At 51.4% G+C, this 27564-nt stretch overlaps 3 protein-coding genes across 3 annotated transcripts in view; 2 read left to right on the top strand and 1 right to left on the bottom strand.

Moving 5' to 3' along the window:
- The window catches only part of LOC135823656 (cadherin-23-like), a 46018-nt gene extending 40469 nt beyond the window's left edge, over positions 1 to 5549 (top strand). The window contains exons 52-55 of the mRNA XM_065336505.1: positions 19 to 1881; positions 3422 to 3470; positions 3950 to 3982; positions 4628 to 5549. Of these exons, the coding sequence (XP_065192577.1) occupies positions 19 to 1881; positions 3422 to 3470; positions 3950 to 3982; positions 4628 to 4866 (2184 nt within the window). The 3' untranslated portion in view covers positions 4867 to 5549. The remainder of the gene's footprint in view (positions 1 to 18; positions 1882 to 3421; positions 3471 to 3949; positions 3983 to 4627) is intronic.
- A 7171-nt stretch (positions 5550 to 12720) lies between these two features.
- Positions 12721 to 15474, top strand: LOC135822461 (piggyBac transposable element-derived protein 4-like). The gene is made up of 2 exons (XM_065335231.1): positions 12721 to 13301; positions 13463 to 15474. Exons 1-2 carry the CDS (start codon positions 12980 to 12982, stop codon positions 15277 to 15279), a joined length of 2139 nt encoding a protein of 712 aa, XP_065191303.1. The 5' UTR covers positions 12721 to 12979; the 3' UTR covers positions 15280 to 15474.
- A 7767-nt stretch (positions 15475 to 23241) lies between these two features.
- LOC135823655 (uncharacterized) lies at positions 23242 to 27564 on the bottom strand. The gene has a single exon (XM_065336504.1). The coding sequence runs from the start codon at positions 27562 to 27564 to the stop codon at positions 23242 to 23244; it is 4323 nt and encodes a 1440-aa protein (XP_065192576.1).

Genomic DNA, 27564 nt, shown 5'->3' with positions numbered 1-27564 from the left:
GTGCTTCTTCTGTGCCAGATCAACGAGGGTCTGAGTCGACTGGAGGTGGAGAGCTCAGGATGGCTCAACTACGAAGCTGTCACCAATCCGTACCTGGAAATTGTGATTGAGACCTCGGACAACGGCAGTCCGCCCTTGGCGTTCAACCAGACGATCAACATCACCATCATCGACATCAACGAGCCACCATCTGCCATTCGCCTGATTCACATCAGCAACTTGAGAGAGGATGCGCCGGACGGGACAATAATCGGGCAGCTGGTCTGCACGAATCCAGAACTCAACCAGACGGTATCCTACACCATCAACGAAACAAGTCACCAGGATGGCGGCCCAGAGTTTGGCACTTTCACCAATGCCACTGGCACGTATATTCAGATGAAATCCCGTGGGAACTTCACAGAGTACCAAGACAATTTTGTGTTCGAAGTGAACGCTACCGACAGTGGTTGGCCGGCGGAGTGGACGCTGGGTACTGTCGAGTTCAACCTCACACTGCTCGATCCGTGCTCGACGGGAGAGCTGCTGTGCGGTAATGGCTCCGACTGCGTGCGTGTCAACACATCGGCAGGCTACTGTGAATGCCAGAGTGGATTCCTGCTGGACCCGTACCTATTGTCTTGCGTGGAGGTGGATGACTGTTTCTACAATCCGCAGGTTGTGAACTTTTCACCCGACGAGTTATCAACCGTGGTCACCACAGTTGCTGTTGGTGCAACCCCCATGCCGAACAGTACCATGCAGCCTATCTGCCGCAACAATGCCACATGCACAGACCTGACAGACGGCTACAATTGTACTTGCCTGCCGGGTTTCACGGGATTTGAGTGCGATTCACGCATCGACCGCTGCCTGACGCAATCATCCAACTGCATGAATGGCGCTAGCTGCGTCGATAGTCCATCGCAGATGGCGTGTGTATGCGCGGCGGGATACACGGGTATCACTTGTGCCTCGGACGTCGATGAATGTGCCACTGCTAAGTGTGGTGCCGGCCAGTGCATAGATGCTATCAACGCATACAGTTGTCAGTGTCCCGAGTCGTACACCGGCCAGAACTGCGAATACCTGACCAGTGCTTGCGCCGTCGACTCGTGTGGACAGGGCGATTGCGTGCCCTTGAAGGCGGACGTCAGCGCGCCAACTTCGGGAGACGGCACCTCTAGTATCATTGTGTCCGGTGGAGATACCGAGCATCCTGCTGAGGGCCCGAGCTATGTGTGTGTGCCTGTAAGCAGTGCAGTTCACGATCATTTCGAAAATGGCTCGCTGACCGCCGATGACCTTAAAGCATGGAAGGAGCTCATTTTGGGTACACCTCTTCCCAGTGGAGATGGGGAATTTGATTATGCTGATGATGTGTATATATTGGATGGAACAGGAGGCGGTGAAGTCATCCTTGCCGTCATATTAAACGGAGAGCCTGTCAACCCTGTACTGGTGAATGTAGCCTTGAGTGGCTCCTGTCGGAACACCAGCGAACTGCCACCCGAGGTTGTGGCCCTGTGCGGGAGATGGAAGGACATCTCACCTGTCTCGGCACAGCCGATTGTACTAACTACGAGTTCACCAGAGGCACAACGTTCCTCGTCCAAAACATCAACGCCACTGGTGTGGGGAGTTGCCGCTGGTCTGATTGCTGCGCTGCTGCTCATCTCTATTCTAGTGACGTGTCGTGTGTATACTGCCAAGAGGAAGCAGCGTAATGAGTTGCACCGCGAGAGACTCCGGACAGACCCATTCATGAATGACCGCGCGGCGGACGAGCATGCAGCAGAGTTTATGTACGATAGTCCCACACAAGGCGGAGAGACCTTCGTACCGAATCCTCTGTACCACGACCCGAAGATTGGCATCTATGGAGAGAGTGGACGGGAGGAGGTGAGTCTAAGGTTCTAGCTCCTTAAGGCAGTAAGCCCATTGCACAATGACCTAATTTGTACCGCAAACACTCCACACAGCCACCTAGGCATCGTTGTGTAGGGTGCTGAACAGTGTGTTGCTGGTTCCAGTGTACTCACATGCTTTACTCATGGATTCCATATTAATTTTAGCGATGCGCAATAAGTTTATTGCATCCTTCTTCGGACATTGTAGGTAATAGGCAAATCTTAAAGGACGATACGACGGTGCAAGTAGCACCGGGCGCCGAAGAACATCCACGCCAGAAAATCACCAAATTTTAAGAACGTTTCGGGCATTAAGAAAATATTTAAGAAGTAGTTCATGTCACACTGCATGCACAGTGTACGGGTCATACCTCATGTTCTATGTCCACTGCATGCACAGTGTACGGGTCATACCTCATGTTCTATGTCCACTGCATGCACAGTGTACGGGTCATACCTCATGTTCTATGTCCACTGCATGCACAGTGTACGGGTCATACCTCATGTTCTATGTCCACTGCATGCACAGTGTACGGGTCATACCTCATGTTCTATGTCCACTGCATGCACAGTGTACGGGTCATACCTCATGTTCTATGTCCACTGCATGCACAGTGTACGGGTCATACCTCATGTTCTATGTCCACTGCATGCACAGTGTACGGGTCATACCTCATGTTCTATGTCCACTGCATGCACAGTGTACGGGTCATACCTCATGTTCTATGTCCACTGCATGCACAGTGTACGGGTCATACCTCATGTTCTATGTCCACTGCATGCACAGTGTACGGGTCATACCTCATGTTCTATGTCCACTGCATGCACAGTGTACGGGTCATACCTCATGTTCTATGTCACTTTACGGCCTCAGACTACTACTTCAAGTATAAACAAAGAAACTGGAATTTTGAAAATAGAACATTACAAGCCTGAAAAGCAACTGTTCTTTGGCACCCGATGTCACAGTACCATATCCCACCGTGGTTCCTGTCAAATTTAGCCACCAAATATGCCCAAATCGTCATTAGTCCGGCATTTAATTTAGTCCAAAAGCTCCACCGACGAAAAAGACGAAATTATATTCGAGACGAATATTTCTGCTTATACAGTAGATGATGCAACTAAATTCAAAGTCGACCGTAAAAGAACTTTGCAGAGCTGTGCACGCTTCAATGTAGATTAACATTTCACAGTCTTCAAATAGATTTAGTTCACCTGGCGTGCATGTGGCAGAATTCACCTGGCATGTGAGTAGATGCCAAGCTAGGATTGTTATACTCGAGCCGTGTCCGTTGCTCCTGCTCCGTCTCATGATTGTGAATTATGTGTGTGTGTGCCTGGATGTGTGTGTGTGTGTGTGTGTGTGTGTGTGTGTGTGTGTGTGTTTGTGTGTATGAGTGTGTGTTTGAAAACTTTGCTTAGTGAGCAATGAACTGGCTGCACAGTGCGCTTGATTGCGGTACCAACATGACGTGTGATTGGCTTGTCATCCACGGTCTCTGCTTGTGTTTGTTGCTCGATACGTGTAGGTTTTCTCACCGGTGTATGCTGGAGGCTCTACTGACGGTGGCTTGAATGGTAAGGGATGTAATCTACGCACAGTAAAAGCAGAAGTATAGACATTGCTTTGATTCAGGTTGTTTCCTACTTTGTAGGATACTTCCGGTAGTGATATTCTTACTATGACCACTCAGAGATGGCTGGATTACTTGCGGTTCCTCCGAAGTCGCGGGTACAAGTACACTGTATGTGATTCCCACGATTCGGTTCAATCAACGATGTATGTCGTTGACAAAGGGTGCCTCAGAGCGTTACTTGAGACATGTGCATTTAGGTGTAGCCAGCCCAGTTATAGCAACTTTGTTTTGATTGGGTGCGGCCAACTTGTACGTAAACCAAGTGGGGACTGTAAGTTTGAGGTTGTTGCTAGTGTAGTACATGTAGTATATGTACCTATTATGTGTAAAGTATGGTGGATTTATATTTGCACTACTCAAGTATGGCTAAACACTAAAACAGGTTTTGTGTAATGTTGATATTGCTCTGCTATTTCGCAGAAGATACCTATGCGCGCATCGAGCAAGATTCAGGTGAGTTGATGAGGTGCTAATTGTAGGGTGTTTATATAGTGCTCATGAGCAAGCTAGTCGCGCTTGAAAACATCTGCACGCTCGTCGTCAGAATGAGGACAATACCGGAAAGCACAATGATGCCGGGAGGAAAAATGAATGTACTCAAGAAGTGGATGCCAATTTCACCGCAGACAGGAGTCAGTCAGACTCACTTTTCTACAGTCGTCGCCAAACAATCCGGCCGGCCAATGCTATGCTAGCTGTAAAACATACATCATGGGCTGTGTGCACTACCACTTCTAGCCACTACCTGTTGTTGCACGGCACACGCAATGATTACACCCTGCTGCCGGGCCTGCTTGCAGACACTCAGTGCCGCAGTGCTCGCTCTACTGTGCTCTACTCAGTGTGTGTGTACTGTGCTCTACTGTCACGCTGTTCTGTGCGGGTACAGTAAAAGCATGCATGCCACCATAATGCATGAAGCACCGCCGGTGCCACCGTGTACCACCATACCACTCACTGAATCCATGGTATCAGGGTGGGCCGGATTTCAGTACTGCCATACCACTACATGTGTGTCACTGTTCTCAGGCCTGTAACTGTTATGCTTGTAACTGTTATGCTTGTAACTGTTATGCTTCTACTGCTCGTATGGTGCAGCTGCTGGCCTCGGAGTGAGTAATCCTATCTACAACATGGCTCGCGCTGACAACGACGCTGAGCCACTGTACGACAGCCCTCGGGATGCTTTGGCTCCAAAGAGCAATGATGGAACGGCACAGAAATCGGACGCCTTCCAAATTGATCACCGGGCCGACCCATTCTCGGTCAACGCTGATGGCAACGAGTATGACGATCTACAACGTCTGGTGGATGATATACAGTGGGGAGATGAATAATACTGTCCTACCGGTTGTTTCTTTTGCCAAATTCTCATCCGATTTTGCGTTTAGTCCTAGTTCGTTAGCCAAATTTAGACTTAGACCTCCATCATGATTATAGCTTCCAATTGAATTATTTCTTCTTTTTAGCTCTGCCTGTAAGGCCAGTCAGGGCATGTCAAAGGTGTGCTCAATCAAGAGCCACAGTGTATTCACAAATTCCTATTCGCTTATCATACTTTCTCCAAGGGCGGCATCGATTTTGCGTTTAGTCCTAGTTCGTTAGCCAAATTTAGACTTAGACCTCCATCATGATTATAGCTTCCAATTGAATTATTTCTTCTTTTTAGCTCTGCCTGTAAGGCCAGTCAGGGCATGTCAAAGGTGTGCTTAATCAAGAGCCACAGTGTATTCACAAAGTCCTATTCGTTTGTCATACTTTCTCCAAGGGCGGCATGTAAGATCTCGCAGGAAAATATCGGCCCACGCTTACACTACACTCACACACTTTTCAGGCCGACTTTCTTATTCGTGGAACCCTTTGACACAAAGTTTACGACCACTTATCCTACTATTTTTGTTCTTGTTTTGTGAAGCAAATTTATGAATGTGTTCTTTTTCTACTATTTTGTTCTTGTTTTGTGAAGCAATTTCATGAATTTTTTTGTGAAAATATGATCACCATAAGGGTGTCAACGGGAGTAGGGTACCCGTGCTACCCGTAATTAGGGTGGGTATTCGGGTAGCAGTTTGCTCCTGAGGACCCAATAGGGTAGGGGGAGTACGGTGTTTTTACACGCACAGCTATGTTCTTACTGGACACTTTCTATGTAGCGCAAATGCACACTTACTGCAAACTATGTCAAAAATACTCGATAGGGTACCCTTGCCACCCGGACAGAATTACCCAAACTCATTACCTGACCAAACCCCTACCTGTTGCAGCCCTAATATGTATCCGCATTCTGTTGCCTAGTTGGAGGGTCCGTGTTTCTTTCCTCTTGCACTGAATGAAGAATGATCTGAGAAGCACAAGCAAAATTAATGATTTGAATCCTTTTTTCAGTATGGAGAGCAAAGATTGTTGCCTGTGAATGTGATTGAACATGCACACCTGGGCACCGGATGACAAGTCAAAAGCTGTCTCCGCCTGCGTAACAAACTTGTTGTATATGTTGCCCTTTGGTCTGCGCACCTAACTAACTTCCCCCTAAACAACATTATTGTCCTATGCCCATGGTTTCTAAAGGTGATTCAATGAAGAAAAACTGCCAACTTACCTGTCCACTGCAAACGTCAACTACTGTACTTCAGCTTGTATTGTAAAGTTCGACTGGTAGCAGCTCATCGATTGCGTGCTGATTCTCTCACCGGATTGGCAGATCAACTTGTTGACTGTGATCTGCTGGTGAGGAACTTCCAGTTTGAGGCGAGACATTATGCCCTGTACTGAAATAGAAAACTGTACTGTTGTCATCGTTGGATTTGGCACACTGTCCGTCACTGCACAACTTAACCAGGCATCCGTACCTGCACAACAAATTAACCAAGCAAGCAAGCATCCGTAATTGCTCAACATAACCAAGTCTGTGGACAACTGATGGACGGCCTTTGATGGGCAGTCTCGTAGCCAGAGTCTGGTCCTTCTTCGTGATGAATGTAACATGTCTGCTTTCCGTAGATGATGGCACATTTAGTTTCTTCTTGGTGTTAGTCGCCGATTCTTGGTGAGCCTCATTGCGGCTAGAATTGTCTGCTGGGTGGAACGTTGGTTACGGGGATTATTGCTTCTCACGCAACATCCAATGGCAAGTCTCTGAGCAACTGCCAATAGCATCCCGCCGTACTCATGAAACATTCTTGCCTTGATGGCCTGTGGTCAGATGGCAATAGCAAGGTCATGTATTCATGCTGTCACTCGGCGCTTCTTAACGCTCATTGTTTTGAAGTTTTATAGAGAAGATCCACAATGGATGATTTCCACCGCACACTTCCACACTTAGGCTTCACATCAATTACGCTTCCCGTGTATGTACGTGTACGACTGCCCATCTTAACACCTTTCATCATTTCCGAAATGCTCTCCAATAGGGTTTGCACTGTTGTTCAGGCTAGTAGCATCCTGACAGAGGCCGCATTCACCAGTACTTGCTGAATCCTCCAGCGGTGGCATTCACTAGTACTTGCTGAATCCTCCAGCGGTGGCATTCACCAGTACTTGCTGAATCCTCCAGCGGTGGCATTCACTAGTACTTGCTGAATCCTCCAGCGGTGGCATTCACCAGTACTTGCTGAATCCTCCAGCGGTGGCATTCACTAGTACTTGCTGAATCCTCCAGCGGTGGCATTCACCAGTACTTGCTGAATCCTCCAGCGGTGGCATTCACTAGTACTTGCTGAATCCTCCAGCGGTGGCATTCACCAGTACTTGCTGAATCCTCCAGCGGTGGCATTCACTAGTACTTGCTGAATCCTCCAGCGGTGGCATTCACCTACATGTACATGTCTCCCATTCAATTTCTGGAGCAGCTTCATGTCGAACAGTCCTACCTGTTGCAGAATCACCAAATCCAACGCCACCACAAACACATATACATTATACCACAAGTAAGAGAAACCCACACTCATGAATAGAACACAACCGCGCACCTTGACCAACTCCAAGAGAAAGGCAACTCACTCCCGCGCTCCTCGCACATTTTCATAAAAAAAATACTTTTATCTTTGTGTCCCTGTACACAGCTCACTGCCAACCACATATGCACAACTCACTGCATTCATACATGCTGCAGATCAGCAAAAGAATAAAAAGTTATAAGCCGCACTTTGAACACTCAAAGTTCACCCAAAAAAGGGGGATGCTGCTTATACTCCGATGATCAAATTAATGGTAATAAATAGGATAGATGTCTTTATATTTTGTGGCAAAAATTGTGGGGGTGTGGCTTATACTCCCGAGAATACGGTAGGAAGAATGTTGCCATTATCTTAGACGAACTGACTCAATTTCATGCCCCCCAACTTTACTTTTATCTGGTAACCTTCATGGTGACCTCTGAAATTATTATTTTCAAATTAGGGAAGTAAAATCCAAAAGACACTCTACCTGTTTCACTTCAGCTCACCACTTCGGTTGGACAGAACGGCACATGGGGGAGGGGTAGCCATCTGGGTGAAGTCGTCACTCCCCTCCATGCTCATTCCTGAACTCATGTCCCCCACACATGAGATCATCTGGGTTTCTCTCCAGCTGGCCCCAGGTCTCCGCACCGTCTTGGGAGCAGTGTATCGGCCGGGGTCCTGTGCCCCTGGCGATCTTACCTTAATCGATCATCTCTACAACATCCTCCCAGAAGCTAGACACCAGGGCTCCCACATTATCCTAGCTGGCGATTTCAACGTGCACAACCGGGCTTGGCTGAACAGCTCGAAAACTACGCCTGCAGGCGAGGCTCTCGAAGATACCTGCGCTGCCCATCTTCTTGTCCAGCATGTCACAGTACCGACTCGTGGAGACAACCCGCTAGATCTCATAATGTCAACGTTCACGTCCCCAGTAACTACACGTATACTTCCGCCCCTCGGTCAATCTGACCATGCAGTTGTACTGTCAGACTTTTCTTCCGTGCTCCCTAGACGTGAACAGTGAACAGTGTTTCGCTACACCAGGGCAGACTGGGATCGCCTCAGGGCGCACCTTCGCAACGTGGAATGGGGTGATATCATCACGGAGGACCCAGAAACTTCCTGTGAGCAGGTTACCGCTTCAATTACTGCAGCTGTTGCACAGTTTGTCCCATCCAAAGTTCTGGAAACGAGGCCTTCCGATCCGGTATGGTGGACGCCTGAATGCACCCAGACCGAGAGGGAGAAGGAGAAGCGCTGGCGCGACTGGAGAAAACACTCTTATGACCCAGCACTTCAGCAGGCATTCACCGATTCCGTGACTCTAGCGATCGCCACCCAGTTCCGATCACGACGTGCAATGGAGGACAGCCTCCGTCGCAGCCTCTCAACTGGGTCCCTCAGAGACAAATAGTGGTGGACGAAGTTGAAGAACGCTGCTGGCAACCGCACACAGCCCGAAATTCCCCTAGTTGTCGACTCTGACGGCCGCGAGTGGGCAACGAGCTCAGAGAAAGCAGAGGCATTCGCTCGCTTCTTCTCGAAGAAATGTATCGTTGCCAGTCCGGACCTTGTGGAGGCTGACCTACCGGACCCTGCTCCCTCAGAGGCTCCACCTCTTTGCACCATCCGCTTCCGCCCACAGGTTGTCCGCCGCCTCCTGGCAAGGCTCAACGTCTCCAAGGCTACCGGGCCTGACGGTATTTCTGCTCGCGTCCTTAAGGAATGTGCTCATGAGCTCTCAGAGCCACTGTCCAAGTAACAGTTATTTGCTTTATGCTTCCGGTCTGGAGTCCAACCTAGGATGTGGAAGACGGCCAACGTGATCTCGAAAGTAATGGAAACTCTTGTAAACAGACACATCGTAAACTATTTCGAAGACCATCATCTGCTCACGTCGCACCAGTTTGGAGTTCGCAGAGGCCTCGGAACATCGGACGCTTTGCAAGCTCTCCAAACTGCCTGGGCAAGCGCTGTGGGCTGTGGAGGGGCGGCTCGTATCCTTGCTGTGGACATCGCAGGAGCGTTTGATTGTGTCTCGCATGTCGGCCTCCTCCACAAGGTGCGTAGCCTAGGCATAGATGGTCCGCTTCAGAGATGGCTGGCCTCGTACCTGGACACCCGTTCCCTACAGTGCCTCGTTGGAGGGCGGACGTCATCTAGGTATACGACCTCCACTGGAGTCCCGCAGGGAAGCATCCTTGGACCAACGCTTTTCCTGGCCTATGTCAACGACGCGCCAGATGTTCTCGCTGACGGCGCCAGCTTGGAAGCCTATGCTGATGATACAACTTTGTACAGCTTAGTCACCTCCCAGCAGACCCCAACAGTCGCCTCGCAGTCACTGCAGGTGTCCGTTGACCGACTGCACGAGTGGGGTCGTACGTGGAAAGTGATGTTTGAACCGACCAAATCCCAGGCCATGACAGCCAACCTCAGACGCACCGGCTTAGATCTCCCCCACTCCTGTTTGGTGGCACACTGGTGCCCGAGACAACCACCATCACCCTCCTGGTGTGAAGGTGGACGCCAAGTTGACCTTCAGCGATCACCTACGCTCCGTAGCCACCCGTGCACGCCAACGGCTTGGGGTCCTAAACAGAGCCGCCCGCATACTCGACCCCGCCGGCCGGACGACCGTATACAAGGCGTTCGTACGACCAGTCATGGAGTATGCGCCTCTTGTATGGATGGGAGCTGCGCAGAGTCACCTCCAGCATCTGAACAATGTTCAGCGCCGCGCGCTTCATGCTATCGGCCCTGGGGCACACCTACCCAGCCTGGCCATCCGCCGCACTGTTGCCTCGCTTGCCTGAATGTACAAGCTGCACTACTTGCCTGGTCCTCCGCAGCTGCTCTCTGTGTTGCCACCGCGCCACATCTCTACTAACCCCAGAACTCGCAGCGAGCACGGTGCCGTCAGTGGCCATGACCACCAGCTCCAACACCAGCTGCCTGCATCTGCCCCACTGGCACTGAAGCGCTCGTTCCCACACTGCAGCATCAGCGATTGGAACTCCCTCCCTGCCGCTCTCCTATCCCAGCCTCCCCACAGCAAGAGAATGCAATCATTCAAAACGAATGTTTACCGCCATCTTCGCAGCACAAACTGGCTCTGGGCAGTCGATTCCCTAAGAATAGTATGATGCAAAGACAGTTTCTCCCCCACAATCGCTCGTGTTAAGCCTTGGGTTTTTGCATCTTTCTTACCTGCATAGCTCTATCTAATACTTTCTTTCATTGTTTTTGGTGCGTGTTTTTTGCCGTGACGCCGAGACCTCAGGTCGGCAGAGTCATCAATGCCCCACCATCACTGCTGCGTCTCGGTGTAGCGCCTGCTCATTAGTTGTCACGTTTGTCCTAGTCTCCGTACCATTGTCTTTCCTTATTCTTTTCGAGCTGGTTATGTGAACATAGTAATAAAAAAAAACTTCGCGATGACAATCTAGCGTATCTTGTGAATTTAATCCAGATGCAAGGAGATATTTTGGTGGGTACATGTGCCAACATACCTTCTTTCAATCGTGCCTTTGCCGAACCTTCGAAATTAAAATGGTCCATAACTTCCATCGGCACCATGGGTTAGCAGAATTGAGAATCAACAATGCCTACAACCCCGGGAAAGTACTTACCTAACGTGATAGATTGCTTTGTCGGCCCTCACCGCCATCCTCTGCCAGATTCATTCATTCAAGTAGAATTCTGCTGGCAATGTACAGTGAAACCTGGCTAAGACGACCGCTCAAGGGACCTTTAAAATGTGGTCTCTGTAACAAGGTTGTCTCCTTATCCAGGGTCATTTGACTGAAAACAGCATCCCTTGGTCCTGATTGCAGTGGTCTTCCTGGACAGGTGGTCTCCTTGACAGGTTTTACTGTATAAGTCACACACTAGCATATACACAAACACACATAACCCTAGCACACAAACTACTGCTCTCCTGACATTCCAAACAAATCACTCTCCCCAATCCCCCCAATCGAAACAACAAATCAAACTAGACGCCCAAAACATGATGCGCGGCACCAACCGGCACAAGTGCACCACGTGCACCAGGAAAAAGGATTTCCTGCTCCTACAAGTGAGTGTATTGTTTCAACAACACCAATCTCCTCCACAAAGGTAACCGTGCAAGCTTCTTTTTTTATGGTGCAGCCATTTTTACGGTCACAGTGCATTATCTGAACAGGCAAATATTGAAAAAAAACTTTCTTTAACCCTAATATCCGACCATCAAAGTGGACAAATTCTCAGTCCCAGCGAGACGCCGCGGCTCATTTTGTTGATAACTTTAGTTTCCCTTGGGTGATATGGGCAACCTTGGGCTTTTTGGAAAGCTTGAGCCATAAAGAGTTCTCTAGAAACAGTTTCTGGCCTTCATTTGCAAGAGGAACAAAAATACATCTCCACTTCCATTTTTTGAAGAGAAGCACGGCTCATCGACATGTGGACTATTTGTAGACCTAGTTTTGTACTTTCATGCTAACACATTTTGAATATACCATCAGGGAAGCCCCCAGGCAAAGTTTTAGGAGGGCAATATAATCACTGCCAAAGTTACACCTTTTGGAAGCGGTGTGAAAACAGCCCTCATTCAGAGACTTCTCTTTGGAACATTCTAACACGCTCCGGTTTTATTTCAAATGAATGGAGGGTCTTTCTAGCTTCTTTTGAGACCAAAATGGTGCAGATTCGATCAAAAATAAGCGAGTTACAGCTTGTTAAAGTCATCGACGGATAGTCGTCGATTTTTGACTGGCCGGTCGGATAAGGGTTAAACACCATAATTATTATTCTACACCTGAATGCCGTACAAGCAAGTAGTGCATAGAATTCGTCGGCAATGCCGAGAGACAATGCCGAAGAAACCTAAGCTCCACATACCGAGTGAGATTTTTTGCTTATTGTTGCTCCTCGCTGCCATCTAAACACCCGTCGTCAATCCCTTTTTTTTTTTTTTTTTTTTTTTTTACTATGTTCACACTCCCAGCTCGAAAATAATAAAGAAAGACAATGATACTGAGACTAGGACGAACGTGACAACTATTGAGCAGGGGCTGCACCGAGACGCAGCAGTGATGGTGGGGCATTGATGGCTCTGCCGACCTGAGGTCTCGGCATCACGGCCAAAAACACGCACCAAAAACAAAAGATAGAGCTGTACGAGTCAGCAAAATGAAAAGAAAGGAAGGGTTAACATCAGCGAGTGTGCGGGAGAAACTGTGAGACTATTAAAAAACCCTTTGAGCACGCGTGACGTTCTGACACGTCATGACCACTGCCACTGTGACACGCGTGACGTTCTAGAACGTCACGAGTCTGTACGGTACTACATCGATTATGCTGTTCTTCCGTGGCGTCGATCTAAGCTGTACCGCTGCACAGTGGACTCCTAGTATGTACGAGTACAGTATAAAAAAAACTGCGAGTCGCTCCGTAAGTTTGAACTGGAGTTACATGCGCGTGCATACATTTCAAAAAATTGAAATTTGGCCGATCTGTAGAGATGGCTCGTCGTAGGTTTGCCGCGGAAGAGGCCCTCCAGGAGGTTTTCATGGACCCTGACAGCGATGTCGAGCCGTGGTCAGGGGATGATAGCTTCGATTCTGGCGACGGGAGTGACGAGGAGTCGCTCCCGGATCTCGTATCGATACCTGGTTCGCCTGACGATATTGGTGTGACGCACGGCGACGAGCGCGATCAACACGACGTAGGTGACGGCGCTGCCAGTGCCGCGAGCGGGGAGATTGAGAGCGACGAGGACCTTTCATGCAAGAGCCATGTCCTTGCCACCGAGAATCTGAGCGCCCATGACGATGGTTCTGAAGGTAAGAATAAATTTGACGACTTGGAGAATAAATATTTGCAATGTGAAAATTTGAAAATTTGAAATTATCACGACTTGATGTGCAATGCGTGTACTGGCTACAGACTATACTATTACTATGGTATATTTAGGTATCTCTTTACATATGTGCCACATATGTAGGTATTTGGAAAAAAGAAGATAACACACCTCTGCTACCTCAGTTCACTGGTACACCTGGCATGCAAGTGGAAATGCCTGACGATGCGACTCCATACGAGTATGTGCGCTTGTACTTCACCGATGCTATGTGGAGTCTACTTGTTGACGAGACCAATCGCTTTGCCCGACGGTACATAGACGCTAATCTGGAAACCCTGGCACCGCGCGCCCTTGCTCGGAGCTGGAAGCCGGTGACCATGTCCGAAATGAAGATCTTCCTGGCGCTCTATCTGACGACAGGCATTCTCTGGAAGCCAGCACTGGACCAGTACTGGAGTAAGGATGCACTGATTTCCACGCCATCGTTCTCGGCTGCCATGAAGCGGGACAGATTCATGAGTATCCTCATGTTTCTGCATTTCTCGGACAACGCTGCACCGGACGAAGCTGACAAGCTACGGAAAATTCGCCGCCTGTTAGATCTGTTTATCGATCGTTTTCAGGCAGTGTACACGCCACGCAAAACCATCTGCATCGACGAGGAATTGGTGGCGTGGAAGGGCCGACTGAGCTTTCGCCAATTTATTCCATCTAAGCGTGCTCGATTTGGTATCAAGATTTTTGCCCTGTGCGAGGATTCTGGATATATGTATAACTTCATTGTGTACGTCGGCAAAGATAATGTCAATCTCAGCCCGGACATGGTGAAGCAGCTTGGAGCATCGGGCGCTGTCGTCGCGAAGCTGATGATTCCACTTGAGAATCAGGGACACCACCTGTATGTGGACAATTGGTATTCCAGCCTGCCACTCGCCAAGTACCTCAGTCAGCACCAGACCGGTGTATGCGGCACCATCCGCAAAAACCGGGTTGGTTTGCCGAAGCGACTGACTGGCTATAAGCAGCTGAAGAAATCAGAATACACTTACCGTAGCTCGCAAGGAGCGCTTGTCGTAAAGCTTCAGGACACAAAGGAAGTCATGTTCCTCTCCACTTTGCACCGTGCCAATGCTGTGCCAACTGGCAAGCGTGATCGAGAAGGAAAGGCTGTCAAGAAGCTACAGGTAGTCCATGACTACAACCGGTACATGGGTGGTGTGGACCGGAACGACGCCATGCTCTCAAACTACACTGCTGCACGCAAATCCACCAAGTGGTACAAAAAGCTCGGCACACATATCCTGGAGGAAGGGCTACTGAACGCGTTCATCTTGTACCAGAAAGCTGGCGGCAAGCGAAAACACTATGATTTTATTCGAATTGCGATGAGTGAGCTGTTGGCCGAAGGTGTCAAGGGACGACATCTAGATGCAGCAGCACCAACAGCAGCAGCGCCAACAGCGGCAGCAGCAGCACCTGCAGCAGCAGCGCCAACAGCGGCAGCAGCAGCAGCAGCACCTGCAGCAGCAGAAGCACCAGCAGCAGTACCAACAGCAACAGCATCCGGACCAGCTCCAGCTGAGCCAACGGAACCTCATCCGGCAGCAGCGACAGCAGCAGCAGTAGTTGGACCGCTACCAGCAGCGGCAGAGATTGCGGAGCCAGCCCAAGTATGCCCAGCTGCCCCAGGACGCCATCCTGATGTTGTTGCAGCAGCACCGACTCGCACACAGACTCACCACCAAAGCCCAAGCAGGTTGACTGGACGTCACCATCCAGCATTTGTCCCACCAACACCCAAGAAGGAAAAGCCGCTGAAGCGGTGCGTCGTTTGCTGGGCAAGAGGCAGGCGCAGGGAGAGCCGCGAGTGCTGCATGTCATGTCCGGGGCAGCCAGGCCTGTGTTCAGTGCCTTGCTTTGGAATCTACCACACCGAGTATGACTATGGCCAAATTTGATGGTGCTGGAGCAAAGGAGCACAGCAGTTCACTGTTATCATGTACATACTGTATATATTGTAAATATAACGCCAAATTAGCGTAAAACTACCTTTCTGAAAACGGTCATAACTTTTGTAATTTTTGTTGTATTTCCAAAACAAAAACAGTTCTGTGCTCAGGATACATGAAAGAATCGTTTGAAATAAAGTTTGCTCACATAGAGTGAATTTAAAATTTTGTCATTTTTGTACTGCGTGGCAGAGGTTTTCAATGGGCCCGGACTCAAAAGGTTAACAAATACAAGGGCTGTTACTGAGAGGAGCATCATCATGGCTGATCATGGCGAGTCGGTTGTCTGAGCCAGTTGTGGTGCATAGATAGGGATAGAGGAGAACGACGAGAGCATCATCATAGCGAGTCGACTGCCCAGAGCCAGTTTGTGCTTCGCAGATGGCGATAAACATTAGTTTTGAATGCTTGCATTCCCTTGCTGTGGGGAGGCTGGGACAGAAGAGCGGCGGGGAGGGAGTTCCAGTCACTAATACTGCAGTGCGGGAACGAGCGCTTTAATGCCAGCGGGACAGATGCAAGCAGCTGGTGTTGGAGCTGGTGGTCATGGCCAATGACGCTACCATGCTCGCTGCGAGTTCTGGGGCTGGATGAGGGGAAATGGCGCGGTGGCAAAACCATGAAAACAGAGAGCAGCTGCGGAGGGCCAGGCAGGTAATGCAGCTTGTATAGGCAGGCAATCGAGGCAACAGTACGACGGATGGCCAGGCTAGGTAATAGTGCACCTGGACCGATGATTCGCAGAGCACAGCGTTGGATATGATCCAGGCGTTGCAGGTAGCTGGGCGGAGCACCTATCCAGATGAGGGGGGCATACTCCATAACTGGTCGAACAAATGCCTTGTATACTGTGGTGCGGCCGGCTGGAGAGAGAATGTGCGCTGCACGGCGCAGGAAGCCCAGGCGTTGTTTGGCTCGAGTGGCAACCTTCCGGAGATGAGTGCTGAATGACAGCTTCGAGTCAAAGGTCACTCCAAGTAAAGAGAGCGCCTTCTCCTCAAGGACAGGAGTGCCGCCGAAGACAATACGAGGCAAATTGATGGGGGTTCTGCGGAGAGTGGCGGTCATGGCTTGGGACTTCGACGGTTCGAAGGAGATGCGCCATCTGCGGCCCCACTGATGCAAGCGATCAACAGAAGTCTGGAGGCTCAATGCTGCGTCGGCTGGGGATGTGTCGAGGGATATCAGGCTGTACAAGGTAGTATCGTCGGCGTACGCCTCCAGGTGGGCTCCGGGTGACAGGGTCTCTGAGGCGTCGTTCACGTAAATCAGGAAGAGTGTAGGGCCGAGTATGCTCCCTTGGGGAACTCCTGCTGATATGGTATACAGCGATGAGGTTTGGCCGCCCACCAAGCATTGAATGGACCGTCCACCTAGGTAGGAAGAGAGCCAGGTATGCAGGGGACCGCCAATGCCAAGATGGCGGACTTTGTGGAGGAGGCCAGCATGGGACACACGGTCGAATGCTCCGGCAATATCCACGGCTAGAATACGTGCTGCACCGCCTCGGCCGACGGCTGTGATCCAGGCGTGGTGTAGAGCCTGTAGCGCATCTGAGGTCCCGAGGCGGCGACGAAACCCGAACTGGTGGGGTGTCAGGAGTTTGTAACGCTCAAGGTGATTCATGAGCTGACGATTGATAACGCTCTCCATGATCTTAGAGATTATGCTCAGCAGTGAAACTGGACGATAATTCCTTAGGGCGGATCGTGAAGATCGCTTGTGGATTGGAACCACGCTGGCAGTCTTCCACATTTGTGGCTGGACTCCGTGCTGGAAGCAAAGAGCAAAGAGCTGACACAGTGGCTTGGCAAGTTCTCTGGCGCATTCCTTCAAGACACGAGCGGAAATACCGTCGGGTCCAGTCGCCTTTGAGGCATCCAGGCGAGCTAAAAGCCGGTGGACTGCATCCGGGCGAAAGTGGACTGTCGTTAGTGCAGGTGCGTCAGCGAATGCCGTGTCCGGTAAGTCCATCGTGGTAAGGTCGCGGCCTTGCACACTGCACTTGTGGGAAAAGAAACGTGCGAAAGCCTCCGCTTTCTCATAGCTTGTGGCCCTCTCGCAACCTTCACTATCAACGAGCAGGGGAATGTCAGTGTTCCGACCCTCGCCACAAGCACACTTTAGCTTTGTCCACCATTCCTTCTCCTTCAGGGACCCATTCGACAAGCTATGTCTGAGGCTGTTCTCTTTGGAAACTCTAGATCTAGCGAGGACTGCGATAGCATTGTTTACAGAACGGGTAAACTCATGTTTCAGTGCAAAATCGTGAGGGTGCTTCCTCCAAGTGCGCCAGCGTTTGTCCTTCTCTTTCATGGCGGCTGCACACTCAGGTGTCCACCATTTCGGATCCGTTGACTTCACTGTCAGTGTCTTGGACGGAACGAACTGGGAAACGGCTTTCATGATTGTGGCAGTAACGTGCTCACACGAAGTTTCTGGGTTGGGAGTAATGACGGTTGACCAATCAACCTGGCGGAAAAAGGATCGGAGGCGGTTCCAGTCTGCCTTTTCATAGCGCCAGACAGTTCGTTGCACCGCCGCTTCATGGGTAGGAAGAACACCTGTGAAGTCCGAAAGAATTACAGCGTGGTCAGATCGACCAATAGGGGACATTATCTGCGTGGTCACTGGAGAGTTGAACGTGGACATCACCAGGTCGAGTGTGTTATCCCCGCGAGTAGGACTCTGAACGTGCTGCGTGAGAAAGTGGGCTGTGCAGGTGTCTTCGAGGGCTTCCCCCGCAGGTGTGGTCTTCGAGCTATGGAGCCAATTGCGGTTATGCACGTTAAAATCACCGGCGAGTATGAGGTTGGCACCAAGTGCACGAGCAGAGGGAAGGATGTCATCGAGATGGTTAATGAGCGTAAGGTCACTGGGCCCCGTCGAACCTGGCCTGTAAGCAGCGCCCAAGACTATCTTTTGTCCAGGGGACAATTGAATGGATAGCCAAATGAGTTCGTGATGTGGAGAAAATAACTCATCAATTACCATGGCTGGGAGTGTAGATCTGATCCATACCGCCACTCCGCCACCGCGTGCTGTTCGATCCAGCCGGAAGGTGGTGTAGCCAGGGAATGTGGAGTCGGATGGTGGAACGGTTTCAGAGGAAAACTTTGTTTCCGTCACTACTGCTATGTCGGGATTATGCTGGTGCAGTGTGTGCTGGAACTCAGCTAGCTTGTTTCCTAAGCTAAATGCATTGGTGCAAAGGAGTCTGAGTGAACATTTTAAAATGGTATTGTGATGAATGACAGAACTAGGCATGGGTGTAAAAATGAAAGGTAAATGTGTATCAAAGCGGTAAGTTTCTGAAGTGACTTACTGCAGGACTTGTTGGCCACTCTCAGGAGATTTTCGTTTCCGTTTTTTCCGTTGCTTGGATCCAGTGGTGGTGGCACTCTGGTCCCGATCAGGTGTGACGCTATGGCGTGAACGCTTGGATCGGTTGACTTCCCACCCGCCAGAATCAGGATCATCGTCGCTATGGCCTCCCAGCTGTGGGCCTAGGGCTGTACATGCATCGCTGTCTGCCTTCTTGGCCTCCCTGTCGGAGTCGCAGGGCAAGTTAGACAGCTGCTGGTTCTCTGGCTTGGATAAGCTTTCGTTGTCGACCAATGATTCAGTATCAGCAGAAAGAGGCAACTCTTCAGACTCAGAGGAGCTGGAGTCGCTCTTGTCAGCTGCTGGAAGATCAGCCTGCTTAGACTTGGATGTTGGGCATTGTGATTGGGCTTTACTTTGCTGCTCTGTCTGGGGTGGGTTTGCGACCACATCAGACAGGAGTCGACGTGTGCGTTCAGTGTCTGTACATGTAGGTGACGTTGAATGCTGTGACTGCTGTGTACTACCGGTACTGGCAGTGGTACTGCGGGCCTCAGGGCAGTCCTTGGCAAGGTGCTCTGGCTTGCTGCAAATCCGACACGTGGGCTTTTGGCCACTATAATGTACGCGGAAAGTGCCTTTCCCGTCTCTGGATTTCACGTACGAAGGTACGGCTTTATTCGACCCCAGTACAAAGGTTGCAAAACGGACTCCGGTTGCAATAACAACGTTGTCCCGTACCTTAAGTTTACCGTGGCGGATGGCGCCCTGCACGGTACCGTATGGAGCAAGTGCGGCTGTAATGGCGCCATCCGACACCCACACAGGAACATCGTGAATGTGCAACTGAACATGAGTGTTTTCTGTCAAGGATTTTGGAAGGATATGTTGTCCATTGATATGGAAGCCATTCTTCACGACTAACTGGGCAAGCTGGATATCTGTGAACGTTAATCTGCATTGGCCTACCGAACTGACCTGGATAGATAGGATGAGCTCAGCTCCTATTCCGTGTTGCTCGAGGCAGCTCACGTACTCGGCGAGTTTCAAATCCTTTGGAGCTGGAAATAGCACAGTTCGGGCCATCAGGTCCCTGGCGCTTACTTTCCGCCATGGGTCGACTTCAGCTGGTTCCCGAGATGTATCAGTGGTCTCCATGATCCCGGAACGGGCATATGTGGGGCTAAAACGCCCAACCACGAGATTTTTTCAGAGCTAAAAAAAGCTTTACCACACGTCACTGAGACAAAAAAAAAAAAAAGTTGGTGCCAGCCACTCTCATCCTGATCTACATAGATATCTGCAGACACTTTGCAACACAAAGTCCAACACACGCATACACACACACACACACACGCACACACACACACACGCACACACACATACAAGCACACACTCACGCACACACTCACGCACACACACACACACACACCTCAGACCTGCCCATCCTGGAAGCGATGATAGCGAACAGCTATGTTACATAGCAACTTGTGCTGGGATTACACCATTCAACAGCTTGCAAGGCTGATGAATTGACCACCACTAATTTTAGCCTGGTCTACACCACACGGCTGGTTGAAGCAGCTTTTTCTGGCCATTGAATCTCTATTTTTCATTTTTTACACACATACACACACCACATACTCCGGCATACACTGGCTTGGTAACCACCCAGGAGAATGAAAGAAGAGCTAGGAGAATGAGAAAGAGAAGAAAGACGTGTGTGACCATAATCGTCGGGAATTGAACCTGCAACCTCTCGATTGGAAATCGACTGCACATACCACTGCACCATATGGGACACACACTGTACTGAATTGTACTTGTTGCTCACTGCCAAAACTGGTCACGTGAGTCCCCCCGGGAGAGGGGAGAGAGACTCAAAAGGAATCTTAGAAAGATGACTCAATTGGTTATTGAACCGCCCAATGGCCGACACCCCCTGAAATCCCCAAAACTCTGGGTGGACTTGAAAATGATTCCACTTATGGGCTCACCACACCTCACAAAGTGGGTGAGGACAAGGTGCAGAAAAAGGATTGACGGCATCAGGTATCCGTCCCGGGATCCAACTGCAGTTACCCCTGCCCCCAGTGAAGGTAATATTTGCTACGAGTGTGAGTGGCTAAATCAGAGTGGATCTGATAAAAGCTTCACTAGCACCATTGATTACACAAGAGTTAATCCAGCCAGAAGCAGTCCATGGTTAACAGGTATGTATACTTCAAATAGAAAGTATATGAACCCTGGAACCAACAAAGGTGGCAGGTACAACATTACACCTTCAAGCAGCCGAGCCTGTTGGCAACAGACCCAACACAATCAGGCATAAGTGTACCTACCAGCCGAACTAGCTGGGACACACACACACACACACACACACACACACACACACACACACACACACACAAACTTCTGCTCTCTTGCTAAATTCACTCTCTCGTATCAAAACCACAACTCAAAATCGTCGCCGAAACGGCAGACTGAAACTGAAAGAAGCTTAGTAACTGAAATCATATTTGGTTCGGCCGTCCGATAACCAAACCGAGACGCACCATATAGAGAAAGAGAGGTGTACTATATTTGTGTTGAAAAATCAGATTATGTGACTGGGAGTGTATGGCAATTGCCTACAGCATTTGTCTATGGGATTGGGCTGCACCGCAGGATGCTTTCTTTCACGTACCACCTGCCATCTGGCTTGTTTGTTGAAATGTTAAATGGGAGAAATTTTTCTCTGAGGATGCTCTCCTGGGTGATATTTCGGATACAATCTCTTTGCATGTCATAGCCAAAGACTGTTGGTGTGCTGCGGGTTGGACGTTAATAATAATTATTGGACAAAATGTTACCTCATACCCAAAAGTATTTTTGTCATATCTGTGTTCACTGAGGCGGAAATCGAGGATCCATTATCATGCACTCAAAGATAAAGACCAGAGCAGCTCCAACAAAAAGCGGACGATGACACATCAGCACTCAGAAAATGCAACATTGTAGTCTACTACATGTACTTTTGTAGATCTATGGCTATCAGATGGGTACCTAGGCAACCACCCGCCCGCGCTCTGAACTAAGTAAAGAATACTTTTTTCCCCATTTCTAGACTAAAAATTTGTTGGGAAATGCGAAAGGCACGCAAGACAAGCCGGCCGCGCGCGGATGCATTGTTTTTTAAAAGTTTTGTTCACATCGCATACCTGTCTGTTAGACATACAGGAGGATTTCTAGCACCATGGCTCGGCCTAAGCGCTGGAACAGTACCACGGAGATCAGTGTCGCGTTTACTCCTCCTTCCATGGTTATTAGGCACGCAACTACTGTCCGTGTTGGTGTCCATAGATCTACGTCACCGACTCAGTCTCCGCCGAATCAGTACTGACTGTGAACAGCACCGGGGCTGCTAGACTTGTTTCACGCCAAGCGGAACCTAAGTCCTTTAAAAAATAATTGTCACTACCTGGTCACCTGGTACATTGTAACTGCACTTCAGGGAAGGACTGAAAAGACCAAGAAAGAGTTCGAACGTCGCTCAGCCCTTGGCAGAATTTCTTCCCTTTGACTTTGTTATTTCCTGGCAATGGTCTCCCAACCGTCGTACTGTACCGTCTCTGTACCGTCTCCAACTTCTGCCCATGGGCCATGGCGTCCTTCCCTCAGCTCGTCAGCTGACAACAGTCACTGTCACCACAGTGAAACTGTCGTGAGAACGTGCTCGCCGTAGAACATCATCGGGTAGAAGAGGTTGGTGATGTCCTGACGTGGCCATGGGACTGACGTAAGGACGCCATAGGCAGAAGTTTGAGAAATGAAGAGAAGAATATAACAGAATGGAAAGAAGACAAACATAACAGGGGGAACGATAACAAGAACCAACGCTAAAGGTAAAAAACAACCCAAAAGGATCAAGAGGATTTACGCAGGACTGACATCCAAAAACGAGCAAGGAATACACAACTGATAGTGCTACTATCCCTTCGTCATGGGGGTTGTTGTGGAAATCTCCTACAAATCTCCTACAACATTTAATCGCACACAACCAGCACACTCACTTCACGAAACGGCCACTGTACGGCTACAGTTAGATTCTATCGAATGAAGTGAATGCATGGGATATTAGTACTGGTGAAATTATGTGGGAGAGCACTAGGATTGGCTAGTCCAGGCAGACAGAGACAGAGACCTGGATCGTGCGCGAAAGGAAACCATGGAATGCCATAATCAGACTAACAACACAGATGATTGTATAATGTACCAAGGAATGATTACTGCCGGCACACCTCCGTGCAGAGTGTCTAGTCTTGTCAGCCAGACGTTCACAATATGCTTATGATAATAATGACATTACATGCCTCACCCAATACTGAGAAGAGCCAAACCACTAGGTTGTTACAAGCACCTCTACACTCTCTAGGCAATGTTGACACGAATCAATGCATGCTCTACAGTCATATCTACACAGGGAATGCATGTCACACTGTACTGATGATGTCACCACAATTCCATTTCACCCCTCCGCCTGGTGACATACGAGGGCAGCACTAGAAGTCATAACACGGTTTGTAGTAGCAGATAGCAGGACAGTGCTCATGGACGATAGCGAGATGGCAAGCTGATCGTGTTGCGGTCACGCAACTGCCTTTGCGGTTCAGGGAGGCGAGCGAGCCGATAGCCGTGCCAGTCAACGTCTTGGTCAGCATCGTCATCGGTGGAATCTTGGATAGGCGGGAGAGGATCGGCACCCTGAGTGGGTGCGGGACTTGGAGGACGGCCGTCAGACTTCAGGAGGTCCACGTTGATGACCTTCTCAGCACCATCACGGTTTATTACGACGGTCGACGGGGAGATAACTTTCGTGACCGACCAGCCCGGTTGAAACGGAGGCAGACGCTTCTGGTGGCGCGAGGGCTGTTTCAGTTGGACAGCATCACCGGATTGGAAACGGCAAGCAGCATCGTCGGCACGGAAATCACGGGAAGACATGGCCGAGTCGAGGAGATCGCGAACACGGGCACACCGTTCGGCATGCTCAACCTGCCAGGCAGGCGACTCCAGATCGGCGCTCAGAACGATCGTCTTCGGCTGCCAGCCCAGCATGGCCATCATCGGGGTGATGCTCGTAGCACGGTGGGGTCGGGTTCGGTAGTGATGAAGAAGTACCGGCAGATCTGGCACCCAGTCAGTGGTGTCCTCGCCTAGCTTCCGGATCATGGTCAGCAGGGTGCGGTTGAACCGCTCGGCGGAACCCTGCGACTGGGGATGGCGCACGGCGCCGGTCTTGACGGTGATGCCAAAGGCGTCAAACAGGGACTTCACGAGGGCGTTGGAGAACTCTGAGCCATTGTCCACGCGGATAACGTCGGGGGCACCCCATCTGTAGCACAGCCGGGTGAAAGCGGCAGCGACGGACTGCCCATCGTGGCGAAGCAGTGGTACGACCTCTGCCCACTTGGTGTAAGCATCGACGGCGACGAGAACACAGGAGTATCGACCACTGCGGTCCGTCCCAAGCTCGAGGGTGTCGATGACCACAGTACTCCATGGGCGGCTGGGAATATCGGGTCGAGTGGGCGGAGCGGAACGAGTGCCAGAGGTAGTAGCGGCGCGGCACTGGCGGCATTGCTGGACGTGCGACTGACACTTCTCGGCCATGTGCGGGAAGTAGCATTGCTGCCGGAGCGACTCGTACATGGCCTGCCAAGCGGCATGGCCCGACGCGGAATGCGCGACGGTGATGGCAGCATCCTCCTGCGAACTGGGGAGTACCGGGACAACAATGTCGCCAAGTACAGGAACCTTTACACTGCGACACAGAAGATCATCACGCAGGCACAGTTGGGATCGGACGGCTTTGAAGGCACTGGCGGACACAGGTGTATCATCGCGTACCTGTTGGATGGCTTCCTGGAGCTGTGGATCAGCCGGCTGCGCAGCCCGCACCTCCGCCAGTTGGAGGGGGCTTGGGACAGCAGCACTCACGGTCTCGGGAGCAGCATCCGCAGCAGCTTCTGGACATGGAGTCTTCGGCCAGGCAGGTGGGACGCGGGTCAAGCCATCCGCCTTGTTGCTGTCGGTGGGGACCCAGGCGACTACAACGTCCATGCCTGTGGTGGTGATTAGGTCGTTGACGATTTGGAGCCGGCGCTGAACGAGTACTTCGTGCAGACCACCAACACGCACACGTTGCAGGCCCCCAACGACTTGGGTCAGCCAGGCAGCCACGGTCTTCGAGTCAGTGTTCAGGATGACTCGGCGGACGTGCCATTTAACGGCGAGAGATAGGCCCTTGATGGCAGCGTCAAGCTCGGCGACGTTGATATGCCGCTTGTCCTGGACGGGGCGAAGCCAAGAAGCGTCCTCCACGATCTCTCCATCCAGCTCCAGTGCGACGCCAGTGGCCAGATTCGACGCGTCACACCACACGGCCCAGATAGAGTGCTCGCCGGCGTTAACATCCCACAGGCCGCGGACGGGATCGGCAGTGCTTAGCTTCGCAAACAGCATGTCACAGCACTCGACAACGGCAGGTGATACGGGGTCGTCCCAGGAACGGCAGTCGCCTGTAGCCAGTCGCTTCAGGTAGCTGCAAGCCGGGCGGAGCCACGCACATACAGGGTAGTGGCCAGTCAGACGTCCACACCACGCAAATACTGAACGTCGCGTCGGGCTTGTGGGCGGGGCAAGATCCATGTCACGGCGGCGCCAGATGGTGCGCCCTTGATCGTCAGTTGCCAGCTGCATGCCGAGTACGCGGGACGTCGTGAGCGGCTCCGGAGATTTCGTTGGTAGACCGTACGCCGACAGTTGGGCCTTGAGTGGGCCCGTCTCGGTGGCAGGAGTACGGATGTCGTCAACGTAGTTGTCCACGGCGGGACGGTCCCGAGTGACCCACTGGACGATCAGGTGCATAAACTTCGGCGCAATCGCGAGGCCAAAGCCCATCCGGGTCATTACGAACATCTTCCCCTTCCATACGACCCCCTGGTAGCGGACGAGGGCAGGGTCGATGTGGACTTGAAGATATGCCTTACGGATGTCGAGCATGTCCCACTCACGGCCATCCGTCTGACGCCAGGCGCGGACCTTCTCAGCACAGACGGGGGCTTCGGACCCAGGCTGGGACTTCAGGAGAGCATTCAGTTGTCGATAGTCCAGGCACGGGCGGACTGGAGTGGAAGACTTATGCTCCTGTACGCGAGCCAGCAGGGGCAGCACACCTGCGATCTTCCCATGGACGCTTTCATCGTGCGGAACCAGCCAGCCGTTGGAAATCCAGCCATCGATCTCCTGACTGAAGTGCTCCTCCTGCTCCGCGGTCAACCCCTTGCGACTGTATTGACCAATGCCAGAACCCACCGGAGCTGGTGGCGGGTGACCATCGGCCCAAGCCCACGTGAGGGTCCAGCGGCGAGTACGGCTGCACCACCGGATGGTGCCGTCGCCAACGCTGAGCAGCACGTCGTCGCCGTCAGTGGTCACATTGACGTGCCGAGATGGGTGTGGGACGTCAGCATCCTTCGGCACAGCGACGGAGGCAGTGGCCTGGTCAGGACCGAACTGAACACTCTGCAACTGGCCATCGGCATAGGCTAGGCGCAGACCGCCGCTACGGCTGCTGACATCCGACCCGAGGAGCAGGTCAGCACGAACCACACTCAAATCGGCAGCAACCAAGACAGAGATGGTCTGCTCCGGAAATCGGACTGTATCGTCCATGCGTTGCAAAGTCACGGTGGCCTGGCCGAGGATGCGCAGGGGTTGTCCATCGAGGGCAAGCAGCTCGGTAAACCCGGAAGGAGCCGACCAGTGTAGACCGCAGGCGAGTGCAGACTCCTTAGAGATGAGGGACCGGGTTGCTCCGGTATCGATGACTGCGATCACACAGTGGTTGGCCTGTTGCTCCTGCCATATGTTGAGGTGAATCCGTGGTAACTTCCCATGAGAGGGGACGGCCAAGGAACAGAGAACTTGGTCAGAAGCATGCGCAGCTGCCGATGCAGCAGTGCCCTTCTTGGCCTGTCGAGCGAGCCAAGCCTGGCGCTCAGGACACTCCGACTTGCGATGCCCTTCCGCATCGCAGAAGTAGCACGTGATCCTGGCTCTTGGCGTGCTGCGCGAAGTGGGAGTTACACGGGTCGACGAGCGCTCCGGGCAGTCACGACGCACGTGTCCCACGGCCTGGCATCTGAAGCAAACGACGTTGCTACGTGTAGCTGAGCCTGCGCCTGCGGTTGAAGAGCGTGTACCTGTCCCAGCGCTGGACCCGCTGCTCGGACCACGGCTCGAACCACTCGAACTCGAAGTACCCCTGGCCCGCCCGCCAGTCGTAGCAGCCGCGTAGTCGAAGTCCGCGTCAGTGGCTGACGCAGCAGATGGAATATCGGCAGGCTCCTGGTCGCGCTCCGCGACACGAATGGCTCGGAGGAGCTCGAGGGACGCACTGACGGTCAGAGCTTTCCCAACCATTGACAAACGAATTTGTTGGGCCCAAGCAGGAGGCAGGCCAGCAAGAAGTTGCTGGACGATGATACTGTTGTCGTCTCCAGTGGCGTCATGGCCAGCGAGAGTAGCAAGGCGTTGCAAATCAGCGACGTATGCGTCCGGGGACTCTTGGCTGCGATACCTCCTCCCCGTCAGCAGTTTGAAAGCCTGGGACTTTGTAACGGAGAACGCCTCCTCCAGCTTGGCTTTCACAGCGTCCATCTTCTTCTGATCCTCTTCCGACATCCTGGTGAAGACTAGGAACGCGTCACCGTCCAGGAAGAGCGGCAATTGCTTGGCCTTCTTGGTATCGGTATCCCAACCATTGATGCCCGCCAAGACTCCGAACTTCGCCCAGAACGTGTTAAAGTCATCACCTGGGCGCCCGCGGAACGGCCGTAAGTAGCCTTCCGCTTTCGAATTCAACAT

Source organism: Sycon ciliatum, chromosome 8 (assembly GCF_964019385.1).
Source record: "Sycon ciliatum chromosome 8, ocSycCili1.1, whole genome shotgun sequence".
Classification (NCBI taxonomy): Eukaryota; Metazoa; Porifera; class Calcarea; order Leucosolenida; family Sycettidae; genus Sycon; species Sycon ciliatum.
The sequence above is the reverse complement of the archived record's forward strand: the minus strand, read 5'-3'. Positions and strand labels throughout refer to the sequence as shown.

What these genes read in the sequence shown, in the direction of transcription:
- LOC135823655 (XM_065336504.1), bottom strand. Translation starts at nt 27,564, where the DNA reads ATGTTGAATTCGAAAGCGGAAGGCTACTTACGGCCGTTCCGCGGGCGC.
- LOC135822461 (XM_065335231.1), top strand. Translation starts at nt 12,980, where the DNA reads ATGGCTCGTCGTAGGTTTGCCGCGGAAGAGGCCCTCCAGGAGGTTTTC. An exon ending in CCATGACGATGGTTCTGAAG is followed by an intron (nt 13,302 to 13,462) that starts GTAAGAATAAAT and finishes CCACATATGTAG; the next exon opens with GTATTTGGAAAAAAGAAGAT.